At 57.3% G+C, this 16,210-nt stretch overlaps 1 protein-coding gene across 1 annotated transcript in view; it reads right to left on the bottom strand.

Annotated features, from left to right (window-relative positions):
- The window catches only part of LOC120748213 (lysine-specific demethylase 5C-like), a gene marked incomplete at its 5' end in the record, with an annotated part of 31,621 nt that extends 17,963 nt beyond the window's left edge, over positions 1-13,658 (bottom strand). Inside the window, 6 exon segments of the mRNA XM_058421809.1 lie at positions 779-941; positions 3,464-3,645; positions 5,488-5,646; positions 7,222-7,341; positions 9,637-9,795; positions 13,480-13,658. Of these exon segments, the coding sequence (XP_058277792.1) occupies positions 779-941; positions 3,464-3,645; positions 5,488-5,646; positions 7,222-7,341; positions 9,637-9,795; positions 13,480-13,658 (962 nt within the window).
- Positions 13,659-16,210: the final 2,552 nt, after the last annotated feature.

Here is a 16,210-nt window from a genome sequence, read left to right as displayed (position 1 = left end):
ACACCTGGGCTCACCCCTGGGCTCACACCTGAGCTCACACCTGAGCTCACACCTGGGCTCACACCTGGGCTCACACCTGAGCTCACACCTGGGCTCACACCTGAGCTCACACCTGGGCTCACCCCTGGGCTCACCCCTGGGCTCACACCTGAGCTCACCCCTGGGCTCACACCTGGGCTCACACCTGGGCTCACACCCGGGCTCACACCTGGGCTCACCCCTGGGCTCACCCCTGGGCTCACACCTGAGCTCACCCCTGGGCTCACACCTGGGCTCACACCTGGGCTCACACCTGAGCTCACCCCTGAGCTCACACCTGGGCTCACCCCTGGGCTCACCCCTGAGCTCACACCTGGGCTCACACCTGGGCTCACACCTGGGCTCACACCTGGGCTCACACCTGGGCTCACCCCTGAGCTCACACCTGGGCTCACACCTGGGCTCACCCCTGGGCTCACCCCTGGGCTCACACCTGGGCTCACACCTGAGCTCACCCCTGAGCTCACACCTGAGCTCACCCCTGGGCTCACACCTGGGCTCACACCCGGGCTCACACCCGGGCTCACACCTGAGCTCACACCTGGGCTCACACCTGAGCTCACACCTGGGCTCACACCTGAGCTCACACCTGGGCTCACCCCTGGGCTCACACCTGAGCTCACCCCTGGGCTCACACCTGGGCTCACACCTGGGCTCACACCTGGGCTCACCCCTGAGCTCTGCCGGCTGTGACAGGGCCTGCAGGGGACTTGGGGCTCGGGGGCAGCCCCCAACTCACGGGGACGCCGTGGGCCATGAGCGTGTTGGGGTTCATGAGGGTGACGAGCTGGTGCAGGAGGTCGGGCTGGCTCTCGAACAGCTCCGGCGTCAGCTTCTTCATCACCTCCTCCAGGTGCTCGGCCGCGAACGAAGGGACCCCGTACCACGTCTTGGGCTCGCCCCTGGGGGAAGCAGGGGTCAGGGAACCCCAAAAACCTCCTTATTCCATCCCAAAAACCTCCTTATTCCATCCCAAAAACCTCCTTATTCCATCCCAAAAACCTCCTCATCCCATCCCATACCGCATCTTGGGCTCGCCCCGGGGGATGGGGGACCCCAAAAATCTCCTTACTCCATCCTGAACCATCCCAAAAACCTCCTCATCCCACCCCACACCATGTCTTGGGCTCACCCCTGGGGATGGGGTACCCCAAAAACTTCCTTATTCCGTCTAGTACCACCCCAAAAACCTCCTCATGCCACCCTGTACGACGTCTTGGGCTAGGCCCTGGGGGAAACAGGGGTCAGGGAACCCCAAAAACCTCCTCATTCCACCCCAAAAAGCTCCTTATTCCATCCCAAAAACCTCCTTATTCCATCCCAAAACCTCCTCATCCCACCCAAAACCTCCTCATCCCACCCCGTAACACGTCTTGGGCTCACCCCTGGGGATGGGGAACCCCAAAACCCTCCTTATTACATCCTGAACCACCCCCAAAACCTCCTCATCCTATCCCAAAAACCTCATCCCACCCCAAATCCTCCTCATCCCACCCCAAATCCTCCTCATCCCACCCCAAATCCCCCTCATCCCACCCCAAATCCCCCTCATCCCACCCCAAATCCTCCTCATCCCACCCCAAATCCCCCTCATCCCACCCCAAATCCCCCTCATCCCACCCCAAATCCTCCTCATCCCACCCCAAATCCCCCTCATCCCACCCCAAATCCCCCTCATCCCACCCCAATTCCTCATCTCACTCAACCCCAAATCCCCTCATCACCCCATCCCCTCATCCCAACCCCAAATCCTCCTCATCCCCCCCCCAAATCCTCCTCATCCCACCCCAATCCTCCTCATCCCACCCCAATCCTCCTCATCCCACCCCAAATCCTCCTCATCCCACCCCAAATCCTCCTCATCCCACCCCAAATCCCCCTCATCCCACCCAAATCCCCCTCATCCACCCCCAAATCCCCCTCATCCCACCCCAAAATCCTCCTCATCTCACCCCAAATCCTCCTCATCCCACCCAAATCCTCAATCCACACCCCAAATCCTCCTCATCCCACCCCAATTCCCCCTCATCCCACCCCAAATCCCCCTCGTCCCACCCCAAATCCCCTCATCCCCCCACCCAAATCCTCCTCATCCCACCCCAAATCCTCCTCGTCCCACCCCAAATCCTCCTCATCCCACCCCAAATCCTCCTCATCCCACCCCAAATCCTCCTCATCCCACCCCAAATCCTCCTCATCCCACCCCAAAAACCTCATCCCACCCCAAATCCCCCTCATCCCACCCCAAATCCCCCCCGTCCCACCCCAAATCCTCATCTCACCCCAAATCCTCCTCATCCCACCCCAAATCCTCCTCATCCCACCCCAAATCCCCCTCATCCCACCCCAAATCCTCCTCATCCCACCCCAAATCCCCCCCATCCCACCCCAAATCCCCCTCATCCCACCCCAAATCCTCCTCATCCCACCCCAAATCCTCCTCGTCCCACATCTTGGACTCGCCCCTGGGGGTGCAGAAGGATCAGGACACCCCAAAACTTCCTGCTGGCCCCCCAATCACCCCCCTCCAAGCCACCCAGACACCCCAAAGTCACCCCACTGGCCCCCCAAACACCCCAAAGTTGCTTCCCTGGCCCCCCAGATGCCCCCCAAACACCCCAAAGCTGCCTCTCTGGCCCCCCAGACACCCCAAAGTCACCCTATTGGCCCCCCAGATGCCCCTAAGTCACCCCACTGACCCCCCAAACACCCCAAAGTTGCCTCTCTGGCCCCCCAGACGCCCCCCAAACACCCCAAAGTCACCCCTTTGGGCACCTAAACACCCCAAAGTCACCCCATTGGCCCCCCAGATGCCCCCCAGACACCGCAACGTCATCTCCTTGGGCACCCAAAGTTGCCTCCCTGACCCCCCAAACACCCCAAAGTCACTCCCCTGGCCACCCAGACACCCCCCAAACACCCCAAAGTTCCTTTCCTGGCCCCCCAGATGCCCCCCAAACACCCCCAAGTCACCCTCTGGCCCCCAAACACCCCCAATTCACCCCCCTGGCCCCCCAGACACCCCCCAAACACCCCAAAGTTGCTTCCCTGGCCCCCCAAACACCCCAAAGTCACCCCCTTGGGTGCCCAGACACCCCAAAGTCACCCCACTGGCCACCCAAACACCCCAAAGTTGCTTCCCTGGCCCCCCAGATGCCCCAAAGTCACACCCCTGGCACCCCAGATGCCCCCCAGACACCCCAAAGTTGCTTCCCTGGCCCCCCAGATGCCCCCCAGACACCCCAAAGTCACCCCACTGGCCCCCCAGACACCCTCCAAACACCCCAAAGTTGCTTCCCTGGCCCCCCAGATGCCCCCCAAACACCTGAAAGTCACCCCTTTGGGCACCCAAACACCCCAAACTCACCCCCCTGGCCCCCCAGACGCCCCCCAGACGCCCCCCAGACGCCCCCCCGGTGCCCACCAGTGGAGGTAGTTGATGGAGTAGCTCCAGTGGTCCTCGATGTGCCAGCAGAAGGCCGAGAACACCATGCCCACGTAGAGCCAGGGCACCTTCATGCCCGAGATGTCGGCGTTGATGTGGCACAGCACCGACTGCTGCAGCACCGGCATCACGTTCAGGTTCCAGCCGCTGCCCGCGTACTCCTGCCACGGCGGGGACGGCGTCACCCCACGGGGACAGCGGGGACAGTGGGGACAGTGCCACCCCACGGGGACAGCGGGGACAGTGCCACCCCACAGGGACAGTGCCACCCCATGGGGCAGTGCCACCCCACGGGGACAGCGGGGACAGTGCCACCCCATGGGGACAGCGTCACCCCACGGGGACAGCGGGGACGGTGCCACCCCACGGGGACAGTGCCACCCCACGGGGACAGTGCCACCCCACGGGGACAGTGCCACCCCACGGGGACAGTGGGGACAGTGCCACCCCATGGGGACAGCGTCACACGGGGACAGTGGGGGACAGTGCCACCCCATGGGGACAGCGGGGACAGCGTCACCCCACGGGGACAGCGGGGACAGTGCCACCCCACGGGGACAGTGCCACCCCACAGGGACAGTGCCACCCCACGGGGACAGCGGGGACAGTGCCACCCCATGGGGCAGTGCCACCCCACGGGGACAGCGGGGACAGTGCCACCCCACGGGGACAGTGCCACCCCACAGGGACAGTGGGGACAGTGCCACCCCATGGGGACAGTGCCACCCCCCCAGGGACAGTGGGGACAGTGCCACCCCACAGGGACAGTGCCACCCCACGGGGACAGTGCCACCCCATGGGGACAGTGCCACCCCACGGGGACAGCGTCACACGGGGAGGGGACAGCGTCACCCCATGGGGACAACCACAGGACAGCGTCAACCCATGGGGACAGTGTCACCCTGTCATGGGGACAGGGACACCCTTAGGGACAGTGTCACCCTGTCATGGGGACAGGGACACCCCCATGGGGACAGGGACACCCAGCATGGGGACAGGGACACCTCCAGGGACACTGTCACCCCAGCATGGGGACAGGGACACCCATCATGGGGACAGGACACCCCTAGGGACAGTGTCACCCTGTCATGGGGACAAGGACACCCCCAGGGACAGTGTCACCCAGCATGGGGACAGGGACACCTCCAGCGACAGTGTCACCCTGTCATGGGGACAGGGACACCCCCAGGGACAGCGTCACCCCCATGGGGACAGGGACACCCAGCATGGGGACAGGGACACCTCCAGCGACAGCGTCACCCTGTCATGGGGACAAGGACACCCCCAGGGACAGCGTCACCCCCATGGGGACAGGGACACCCAGCATGGGGACAGGGACACCCAGCATGGGGACAGGGACACCCCTAGGGACAGTGTCACCCCCATGGGGACAGGGACACCCAGCATGGGGACAGTGTCACCCCATCATGGGGACAGGGACACCCAGCATGGGGACAGGGACACCTCCAGGGACAGTGTCACCCCATCATGGGAACAGGGACACCCCCAGGGACAGGGACACCCAGCATGGGGACAGGGACACCCAGCATGGGGACAGGGACATCCCCAGGGACAGTGTCACCCAGCATGGGGACAGGGACACCCAGCATGGGGACAGGGACACCCCTAGGGACAGTGTCACCCCACCATGGGTACAGGGACACCTCCAGGGACAGTGTCACCCCATCATGGGGACAGGGACACCCCCAAGGGGACAGGGACACCCCTAAGGACAGCAGCACCCTGTCATGGGGACAAGGACACCCCCAGGGACAGTGTCACCTCACCATGGGGACAGGGACATCCCTATGGACAGTGTCACCCCCATGGGTACAGTGTCACCCCCATGGGGACAGGGACACCTCCAGCGACAGTGTCACCCCCATGGGGAAAGGGACACCCTTAGGGACAGTGTCACCCTGTCATGGGGACAGGGACACCCCCAGGGACAGCGTCACCCCCCACGGGCACAGGGGACACTGGGTGCCACCCCCGGGTCCCACCTCCTCCTCGGGGGACAGGCGCCGCTTGCCGTCGCGCACGGGGAAGCCGGAGCCGAACTCCTTGGAGTGGATGTCGGCGCCGTACTCCACCGTCACGTCCTCCTCGATGCTGTTCACCAGGCGCCAGAACTCCTTCTCCACCAGCTCCGTGGGCACCATCTGCGGGCAGGGGGCTTCAGGGGGGGCATGGAAAGGGATCTGGGGGGGTTTGGGGTTTTTGGGTGGGGTTTGGGGGGGTTTTTGGGTGGGATTTGGAGATGCTCATCAGGCCCCAGAACTTCTCCACCAGCTCCATGGGCACCATCTGCGGGCAGGGGGCTTCAGGGGGGGCACGGAAAGGGATTTGGGGGGGTTTGGGGGAGGTTTTGGGGGTCTTTGGGGGGGTTTTGGAGGTGCTCATCAGGGGCCAGATTTCCTTCTCCACCAACTCCATGGGCAGGGGGCTTCAGGGGGGGCACGGAAGGGATTTGGGGGGGTTTGGGGGGGGTTGGGGGAGGTTTTGGGGGTCTTTGGGTGGGGTTTGGAGGTGTTCATCAGGGGCCAGAACTCCTCCACCAGCTCCGTGGGCACCATCTGTGGGCAGGGGGCTTCAGGGGGGGGGCACGGAAAGGGATTTGGGGGGGTTTGGGGGGCTTGGGGGGAGGTTTTGGGGTTTTTGGGTGGGATTTGGGGGCTGTTCACCGGGGCCAGAACTCCACCACCAGCTCCGTGGGCACCATCTGCGGGCAGGGGGCTTCAGGGGGGGCACGGAAAGGGATCTGGGGGGGTTTGGGGGAGGTTTTGGGGGTCTTTGGGTGGGGTTTGGAGGTGTTCATCAGGGGCCAGAACTCCTTCTCCACCAGCTCCGTGGGCACCATCTGCGGGCAGGGGGCTTCAGGGGGGGCATGGAAAGGGATTTGGGGGGGTTTGGGGGAGGTTTTGGGGGTCTTTGGGGGGTTTGGGTGGGATTTGGAGGTGTTCATCAGGGGCCAGAACTCCTCCTCCACCAGCTCCATGGGCAGGGGGCTTCAGGGGGGGCACGGAAGGGATTTGGGGGGAGGTTTTGGGGTTTTTGGGTGGGATTTCGAGGCATTCACCAGGCCCCAGAACTTCTCCACCAGCTCCGTGGGCACCATCTGCGGGCAGGGGGCTTTGGGGGGGCACGGAAAGGGATTGGGGGGGGGTTGGGGGGTTTAGAGGGGGTTTGGGGTTTTTGGGTGGGATTTGGGGGCTGTTCACCAGGGGCCAGAACTCCACCACCAGCTCTGTGAGCACCATCTGTGGGCAGGGCGCTTCAGGGGGGGCACGGAGGGATTTGGGGGGGTTTTGGGAGAGGTTTAGGGGAGGTTTTGGGGTTTTTGGGTGGGATTTCGAGGCGTTCATCAGGCCCCAGAACTTCTCCACCAGCTCTGTGAGCACCATCTGCGGGCAGGGGGCTTCAGGGGGGGCACGGAAAGGGATTTGGGGGAGTTTTGGGGTTTTTGGGGAGGCTATGGGGGTTTTTTGGGGCTCTCAGAGATGTTTTTGGGCAGCCCAGGGATGTTTTTGGGGCTCTCAGGGGTCTCAGGGATGCTTTTGGGGCTCTCAGAAATGTTTTTGAGAAGCTCAGGGATGTTTTTGGGGCTCTCAGGGATGTTTTTGGGGTACTAAGGGAGGTTTTGGAGTGCTCAGGGAGGTTTTTTGGGGGTCTCAGGGTGGTTTTGGGGCGCTCAGGGGGGTTTTTGGGGGTCTCAGGGTGGTTTTTGGGGTGCTCACGTGCACGGGCATGTTGAAGTAGTCGGCCTTGAAGGCGTCGGCCATCTCCCCGAAGCTCTGCAGCGTGTACTCCCGCGTGGCCTGCTCGAAACCAAACGCTTCCGGGGGACGCTTGCACTCCTGGGGGGACACCGGGGTCAGGGGACACCGGGACATTGGGGTCAGGGGACAGCGGGGTCAGGGGACAGCGGGGTCAGGGGACAGCGGGACATTGGGGACACCGGGGTCAGGGGACACCGGGGTCAGGGGACAGCGGGGTCAGGGGACAGCGGGACATTGGGGACACCGGGGTCAGGGGACAGCGGGACACTGGGGACACCAGGGACATTGGGGACACCGGGGACATTGGGGACACCGGGGACATTGGGGACACCGGGGTCAGGGGACAGCGGGACACTGGGGACAGCGGGGTCAGGGGACAGCGGGACACTGGGGACACCGGGGACATTGGGGACACCGGGGTCAGGGGACACCGGGACACTGGGGACACCGGGGACACCAGGGTCAGGGGACACTGGGACATTGGGGACACCGCGGTCAGGGGACACCGGGACACTGGGGACACCGGGACATTGGGGACACCGGGGACACCGGGGTCAGGGGACACTGGGACATTGGGGACACTGGGGTCAGGGGACACTGGGGTCAGGGGACACGGGGACATTGGGGACACCGGGGTCAGGGGACACTGGGACATTGGGGACACCGGGGTCAGGGGACACCGGGACACTGGGGACACCGGGGACACTGGGGTCAGGGGACACCGGGGACATTGGGGACACCGGGGTCAGGGGACACCGGGGACATTGGGGACACCGGGGACACCGGGGTCAGGGGACACTGGGGTCAGGGGACACGGGGACATTGGGGACACCGGGGTCAGGGGACACTGGGGACACCAGGGACACTGGGAGGGTCACTGGGGATACTGGGGTGAGGGGACACCAGGGACATTGATAACACTGGGGATACAGGGGACACTGGGGTCAGGGGACACTGGAGCCACTGGGAGGGTCATTGGGGACATTGGGATCAGGGAACACTGGGGACACCGGGGACACTGGGAGGGTCACTGGGGATACTGGGGTGAGGGGACAGCGGGGACACCAGGGACACTGGGAGGGTCATTGGGGATACTGGGGTGAGGGGACAGCGGGGACACCAGGGACATTGGGCTCAGGGGACACTGGGGACACCAGGGACACTGGGAGGGTCACTGGGGACACTGGGGACACCACAGATCAGGGGGTCCCCAGCCCCACAAACAAGCCTGGGTGAGATTCAGAAGCCCCCAGCCCCACAAATTAGGGTGTCCTCAGCCCCACAAACAAGCCTGGGTGAGATTTAGGAGCCCCCAGCCCCATAAATAAGCCTGGATGAGCTTTAGAAGCCCCCACCCCACAAATCCAGGGGGTCCCCAGCCCCACAAACAAGCCTGGATGAGATTTAGGAGCCCCCAGCCCCATAAACAAGCCCGGATGAGATTCAGAAGCCCCCACCCCCACAAATCCAGGCGTCCCCAGCCCCACAGACAAGCCTGGATGAGATTCAGAAGCCCCCAGCCCCACAGACAAACCTGGATGAGATTTAGGAGCCCCCAGCCCCATAAACAAGCCTGGATGAGATCTAGAAGCCCCCAACCCCACAAATCCAGGCGTCCCCAGCCCCACAAACAAGCCTGGATGAGATTTAGAAGCCCCCAGCCCGACAAATCAGGGTGTCCCCAGCCCCACAAACAAGCCTGGGTGAGATTTAGAAGCCCCCAGCCCCACAAATCAGGAGGTCCCCAGCCCCACAAACAAGCCTGGATGAGATTCAGAAGCCCCCACCCCACAAATCCAGGCGTCCCCAGCCCCACAAACAAGCCTGGGTGAGCTTTAGAAGCCCCCAGCCCCACAGATCAGGAGGTCCCCAGCCCCACGAACAAGCCTGGATGAGATTTAGAAGCCCCCAACCCCACAGACAAGCCTGGATGAGATACAGAAGCCCCCACCCCACAAATCCAGGCGTCCCCAGCCCCACGAACAAGCCTGGATGAGATTTAGGAGCCCCCAGCCCCACAAACAAGCCTGGATGAGATCTAGAAGCCCCCACCCCACAAATCAGGGTGTCCCCAGCCCCACAAACAAGCCTGGGTGAGATTTAGGAGCCCCCAGCCCCACAAACAAACCTGGATGAGCTTTAGAAGCCCCCAACCCCACAAATCAGGGTGTCCCCAGCCCCACAAACAAGCCTGGATGAGATTTAGGAGCCCCCAGCCCCACAAACAAGCCTGGATGAGATCTAGAAGCCCCCACCCCACAAATCAAACCAACCCAAACCCCGTCCCGGGACAGAACCCCACAGAGAGCGGGGTCCCAGCCCCACGGCGGGGGCGCGGCACGGCCTGGGGGGTGTCCCCGCGTGGCCCCTCACCGCCATGACGCATTTGGGGCAGCGCCAGATGCCCTTGGGGATCTCGGGCAGGGGGGGCAGCAGGCAGAAGATGTGGTAGTTGTCGTCGCAGCCGTCGCACAGCAGCAGCTTGTCGTCCTCGTCGCCCCGCGAGCAGATGCGGCACACGTAGGAATCCACCTGCGCGAGGCCGGGGGAAGAAAAGGGATCATTTTTAATTTTGAGATGCCCTAAGGTGGTTTTATATCCCCAAACGTCATTTTTTTTGTTGAGTTCTGTGCCTTTAGGACTGGTTCTAAGAGCGTGGAGTTTGTTTGGAGAGGACTCCTCCGCGTTCTTCTCCACACCAGACTCTCAGCTGAGGCTTGGACAGACAGCAGGACAGAAATATTTTTGCTTTTATTTAATTTTACCCAGTTAGGGCAGAAAAGCTCCCTGGACTGTTCATTTTCCTTTTTTTCTCGGGATTTTTTAAACCTGCTCTGGATTAAAAACCCCAGGGGAGCACCAGGGTCTGAACCTCGATATTTTCCAGCAAGAGACCGGGACTGATAAAAGAGACACCGAGCTACACCTACAGCAAAAACTTTCTCCATTTGCCACCTCGCTCCGGAATTCTTTCATATTATTCACTTTTTTTACGCTCGTGAGCACTTTTGTTGTTAAATAAAAGATTTTTTCCCACTTTTCTCCAAGGAAGTTGTTTCCCAGACCGCATGGAGGGAAGGAGCAGTTTGGGTTTGCTCCCAAATTTGCCCTGAACCAAGACAGGAGGGCGTCCTAAGGTGATTTTATGATGGTTTTATATCCCCAAACATCAGTTTTTTGTTGAGTTCTGTGCCTTCAGGACTGGTTCTAAGAGCGTGGAGTTTGTTTGGAGAGGACTCCTTTGCGTTCTTCTCCACACCAGACTCTCAGCTGAGGTTTGGACAGACAGCACGACAGAAATACTTTTATTTAATTTTACTCAGCTAGGGCACAAAAGTTCCCTGGACTGCTCATTTTCCTTTTTTTCTTGGGATTTTTAAAACCTGCTCTGGATTAAAAACCCCAGGGGAGCACCAGGGTCTGAACCTCGATATTTTCCAGCAAGAGACCGGGACTGATAAAAGAGGCACCGAGCTACACCTCCAGCAAAAACTTTCTCCATTTGCCACCTCGCTCCGGAATTCTTTCATATTATTCACTTTTTTTGTGCCCGTGACCACTTTTGCTGTTAAATAAAACAGATTTTTTTCCGCTTTTCTCCAAGGAAGTTGTTTCCCAGACCGGATGGAGGGAAGGAGCAGTTTGGGTTTGCTCCTGGAGCGATCCCACTCAGGGGTTTGCTCCCAAATTTGCCCTGAACCAAGACAGGAGGGTGTCCTACGGTGACTTTATGATGGTTTTATATCCCCAAACATCATTTTTTTGTTGAGTTCTGTGCCCTTAGGACTGGTTCTAAGAGCGTGGAGTTTGTTTGGAGAGGACTCCTCCGCGTTCTTCTCCACACCAGACTCTCAGCTGAGGCTTGGACAGACAGCACGACAGAAATATTTTTGCTTTTATTTAATTTTACCCAGCTAGGGCACAAAAGTTCCCTGGACTGCTCATTTTCCTTTTTTTCTCGGGATTTTTTAAACCTGCTCTGGATTAAAAACCCCAGGGGAGCACCAGGGTGTGAACCTCGATATTTTCCAGCAAGAGACCGGGACTGATAAAAGAGGCACCGAGCTACACCTCCAGCAAAAACTTTCTCCATTTGCCACCTCGCTCCGGAATTCTTTCACATTATTCACTTTTTTTGTGCTCGTGAACACTTTTGTTTGTTAGATAAATTAATTATTCCGATTTTGGGGGGGGGTTACAGAACGTTTTGGGGTGATGAGTGATTGGGGGGTTACAGAATATTTGGGGGTGGTGAGATTGGGGGGTTACAGAATATTTGGGGGTGGTGAGATTGGGGGGTTACAGAATATTTGGGGGGTGTTGTGCTGAACTATTGGGGGGTTATTAGATTATTGGCAGGTTATTCAATAAATAAATTTGTTAAATAAGATTTTTTCCGCTTTTCTCCAAGGAAGTTTCACTGACAGCTTGGAGGGAAGGAGCAGTTTGGGTTTGCTCCTGGAGTGATCCCACTCAGGGGTTTGCTCCCAGATTTGCCCTGAACCAAGACAGGAGGGTGTCCTAAGGTGATTTTATGATGGTTTTATATCCCCAAACGTCATTTTTTTGTTGAGTTCTGTGCCTTCAGGACTGGTTCTAAGAGCGTGGAGTTTGTTTGGAGAGGACTCCTCCGCGTTCTTCTCCACACCAGACTCACAGCTGAGGCTTGGACAGACAGCACGACAGAAATATTTTTGCTTTTATTTAATTTTACCCAGTTAGGGCAGAAAAGCTCCCTGGACTGCTCATTTTCCTTTTTTCTCGGGATTTTTTAAACCTGCTCTGGATTAAAAACCCCAGGGGAGCACCAGGGTCTGAACCTCGATATTTTCCAGCAAGAGACCGGGACTGATAAAAGAGACACCGAGCTACACCTACAGCAAAAACTTTCTCCATTTGCCACCTCGCTCCGGAATTCTTTCATATTATTCACTTTTTTTGTGCTTCTGAGCACTTCTGTTTGTTAAATAAATTAATTATTCAGATTTGGGGGGGGTTATAGAACGTTTTGGGGTGATGAGTGATTGGGGAGTTACAGAATATTTGGGGTGAGGAGAGATTGGGGGGTTACAGAATATTTGGGGTGAGGAGAGATTGGGGGGATACAGAATGTTTTGGGGGGGTGCTGTGCTGAACTATTGGGGGGTTATTCGATTATTGGCGCGTTATTCAATAAGTAAATTTGTTAAATAAAATAGATTTTTTCCGCTTTTCTCCAAGGAATTTTCACAGACAGCTTGGAGGGAAGGAGAATTTTGGGTTTGCTCCCCGGAATGATCCCACCCAGGGGTTTTTTCCCCCAAATTCTCCCCAAACCAGGCCCAAAGGGGAAGGAAATGTCCCAGCCCCAGCACTCACGAACTGGCTGTTGCTGTGGCTGCGGCGCAGCCTCATCGTCATCTCGGTGCAGGGGGTTACAGAATATTTGGGGTGAGGAGAGATTGGGGGGTTACAGAATATTTGGGGTGAGGAGAGATTGGGGGGTTACAGAACATTTGGAGTGAGGAGAGATTGGGGGGTTACAGAATATTTGGGGTGAGGAGAGATTGGAGGAGTTACAGAACATGTAGGGGGGTGCTGTGCTGAACTTTTGCGGGGGTTATTTGATTGTTGGCGCGTTATTCAATAAATAAATTTGTTAAATAAAATAGATTTTTTCCGCTTTTCTCCAAGGAAATTTCACAGACATCTTGGAGAGAAGGGGCACTTTGACTTTGCTCCCTGGAATGACCCCACCCAGGGATTTTTACCCCCAAATTCCCCCCAAACCAGGCCCAAAGGGGAAGGAAATGTCCCAGCCCCAGCACTCACGAACTGGCTGTTGCTGTGGCTGCGGCGCAGCCTCATCGTCATCTCGGTGCAGGGGGTTACAGAATATTTGGGGTGAGGAGAGATTGGGGGGGTTACAGAATATTTGGGGTGAGGAGAGATTGGGGGGTTACAGAATATCTGGGTTGATGAGTGATTGGGGGCTTACAGAACATTTAGGGGGGTGCTGTGCTGAACTATTGGGGGGTTATTAGATTATTGGTGCGTTATTCAATAAATAAATCTATTAAATAAGATTATTTTTGGCTTTTCTCCAAGGAAATTTCACTGACAGCTTGGAGGGAAGGGGCACTTTGACTTTGCTCCCTGGAATGATCCCACCCAGGGGTTTTTCCCCCCCCAAACCAGGCCCAAAGGGGAAGGAAATGTCCCAGCCCCAGCACTCACGAACTGGCTGTTGCTGTGGCTGCGGCGCAGCCTCATCGTCATCTTGGTGCAGGGCTCGGGGCTGTGGCGCAGCTCCTCGCGCTCCCGCGGCCCCGGCGGCACCGGAGAGCTCCGCGGCGGCTCCGGCGCCGGCTCCTCCTTCACCACCACCGTGGGGGGACACTCGGGACCCTCCTTGTCTGCGGGGAGAGGGGAATTGGGGGGTGAGGAGAGAGTGGGGGGTTACAGAATATCTGGGGGGGTTACAGGACGTTTGGGGGGTGCTGAGTGATTTGGAGTTACAGAAATATTGGAGGATTATTCAATTATTGGTGGGGTTACAGAATATTTGGGGGTGGTGAGAGATTGGGGGTTACAGGACGTTTGGGGGGTGATGAGTGAATTGGGGTTACAGAAATATTGGAGGATTATTCAATTATTGGTGGGGTTACAGAATATTTGGGGGTGGTGAGAAATTGGGGGGGTTACAGAATATTTGGGGGGGTTACAGGACATTTGGGGGTGAGGAGAGATTGGGGTGTTACACAGTATTTTGGGAGTAGTGAGAGACTGGGGAGTTACAAAACATTTTGGGGGTGATGAGTGATTGGGGGGTTACAAAACATTTGGGGGGTGAGGAGAGATTGGGGGGGTTACAGAATATTTGGGGGGTTACAGAACATTTTGGGGGCTTACAGAATATTTGGGGGGTTACAGGATGTTTGGGGGTGAGGAGAGATTGGGGGGGTTACAGAATATTTGGGGTGAGGAGAGATTGGGGGTTACAGGACGTTTGGGGGGTGCTGAGTGATTTGGGGTTACAGAAATATTGGAGGATCATTCAATTATTGGTGGGGTTACAGAATATTTGGGGGTGGTGAGAGACTGGGGAGTTACAGAACATTTTGGGGGTGATGAGTGATTGGGGGGTTACAGAACATTTGGGGGGTGAGGAGAGATTGGGGGGTTACAGAATATTTGGGGGATTACAGGAGGTTTGGGGGTGAGGAGAGACTGGGGTGTTACAGAATGTTTGGGGGTGATGAGAGATTGGGGTGTTACAGAATGTTTGGGGGTGATGAGAGATTGGGGGGTTACAGGATGTTTGGGGGTGATGAGAGATTGGGGGGTTACAGGATGTTTTGGGGGGGTTACAGAACATTTGGGGGTGAGGAGAGATTGGGGGTTACAGAATATTTGGGGTGAGGAGAGATTGGGGGTTACAGGACGTTTGGGGGCTGCTGAGTGAATTGGGGTTACAGAAATATTGGAGGATTATTCAATTATTGGTGGGGTTACAGAATATTTGGGGGGTTACAGGACGTTTGGGGGTTACAGGACATTTGGGGGTGAGGAGAGATTGGGGGATTACAGAATGTTTGGGGGTGATGAGAGATTGGGGGCTACACAATACTTTGGGAGTGGTGAGAGATTGGAGGGTTACAGGATGTTTTTGGGGGGTGAGCAGAGATTGGGGGGTTACAGAACATTTTGGGGGGTTACAGGACGTTTGGGGGGTGCTGAGTGAATTGGGGTTACAGAAATATTGGAGGATTATTCAATTATTGGGGGAGTTACAGAATATTTGGGGGTGGTGAGAGATTGGGGGGTTACAGAATATTTGGGGGGGTTACAGAACATTTGGGGGGTTATAGAACACTTGGGGGGTTACAGAATGTTTGGGGGTGAGGAGAGATTGGAGGGTTACAGATGTTTTTGGGGGGTGAGGAGACATTGGGGGGGTTACAGGACATTTGGGGGGTTACAGGATGTTTGCGGGTGAGGAGAGATTGGGGGTTACAGGACATTTGGGGGGTGCTGAGTGAATTGGGGTTACAGAAATGTTGGAGGATTATTCAATTATTGGTGGGGTTACAGAATATTTGGGGGTGGTGAGAGATTGGGGGGTTACAGAATATTTGGGGTGAGGAGAGATTGGGGGGGTTACAGAATATTTGGGGGGTTACAGGAGGTTTGGGGGTGAGGAGAGATTGGGGTGTTACAGAATGTTTGGGGGTGATGAGAGATTGGGGGGTTACGGAACGTTTGGGGGTGGTGAGAGATTGGAGGGTAACAGGATGTTTTTGGGGGGTGAGGAGAGATTGTGGGGTTACAAAATGTTTGGGGGGTTACAGGACGTTTGGGAGTGTTGAGAGATTGGGGGGTTACAGAATATTTTGGGGGTGGTGAGAGATTGGGGGTGTTATAGAATTATTGGGGGTTACAGAACGTTTTTAGGGGGCTGGTGAGTGATTGGGGGGTTACAGAACATTTTGGGGGTGGTGATAGATCCAGGGGGTTACAGAACATTTGGGGGGTTACAGGATGTTTGGGGGTGAGGAGAGATTGGGGGGTTACAGAACATTTGGGGGGTTACAGAATATTTGGGGGGTTACAGAACGTTTGGGGGTTGTGAGTGATTGGGGGGTTACAGAATATTTGAGGTGAGGAGAGATTGAGGGGTTACAGGACGTTTGGGGGGTGCTGAACTATTGGGGGTTACAGAATTATTGGGGGGTTATTGAATTATTGGGAGGTGCTGAACTGTTGGGGGTTACAGAACAGTTGGGGGTTACTGAATTATTGGGGGGGTTACAGAACATTTGGGGTGATGAGTGATTGGGGGGTTACAGAACGTTTGGGGGGTGATGAGTGATTGGGGGGGTTACAGGATGTTTTTGGGGGGGTGAGGAGAGATTGGGGGGTTACAGAACATTTGGGGTGATGAGAGATTGGGGGGTTACAGATCAGT

This window comes from Hirundo rustica, chromosome 38 (assembly GCF_015227805.2).
Source record: "Hirundo rustica isolate bHirRus1 chromosome 38, bHirRus1.pri.v3, whole genome shotgun sequence".
NCBI classification, from domain to species: domain Eukaryota; kingdom Metazoa; phylum Chordata; class Aves; order Passeriformes; family Hirundinidae; genus Hirundo; species Hirundo rustica.
Note: the sequence above shows the minus strand (reverse complement) of the source record. Positions and strands in the feature narration are given on the sequence as shown.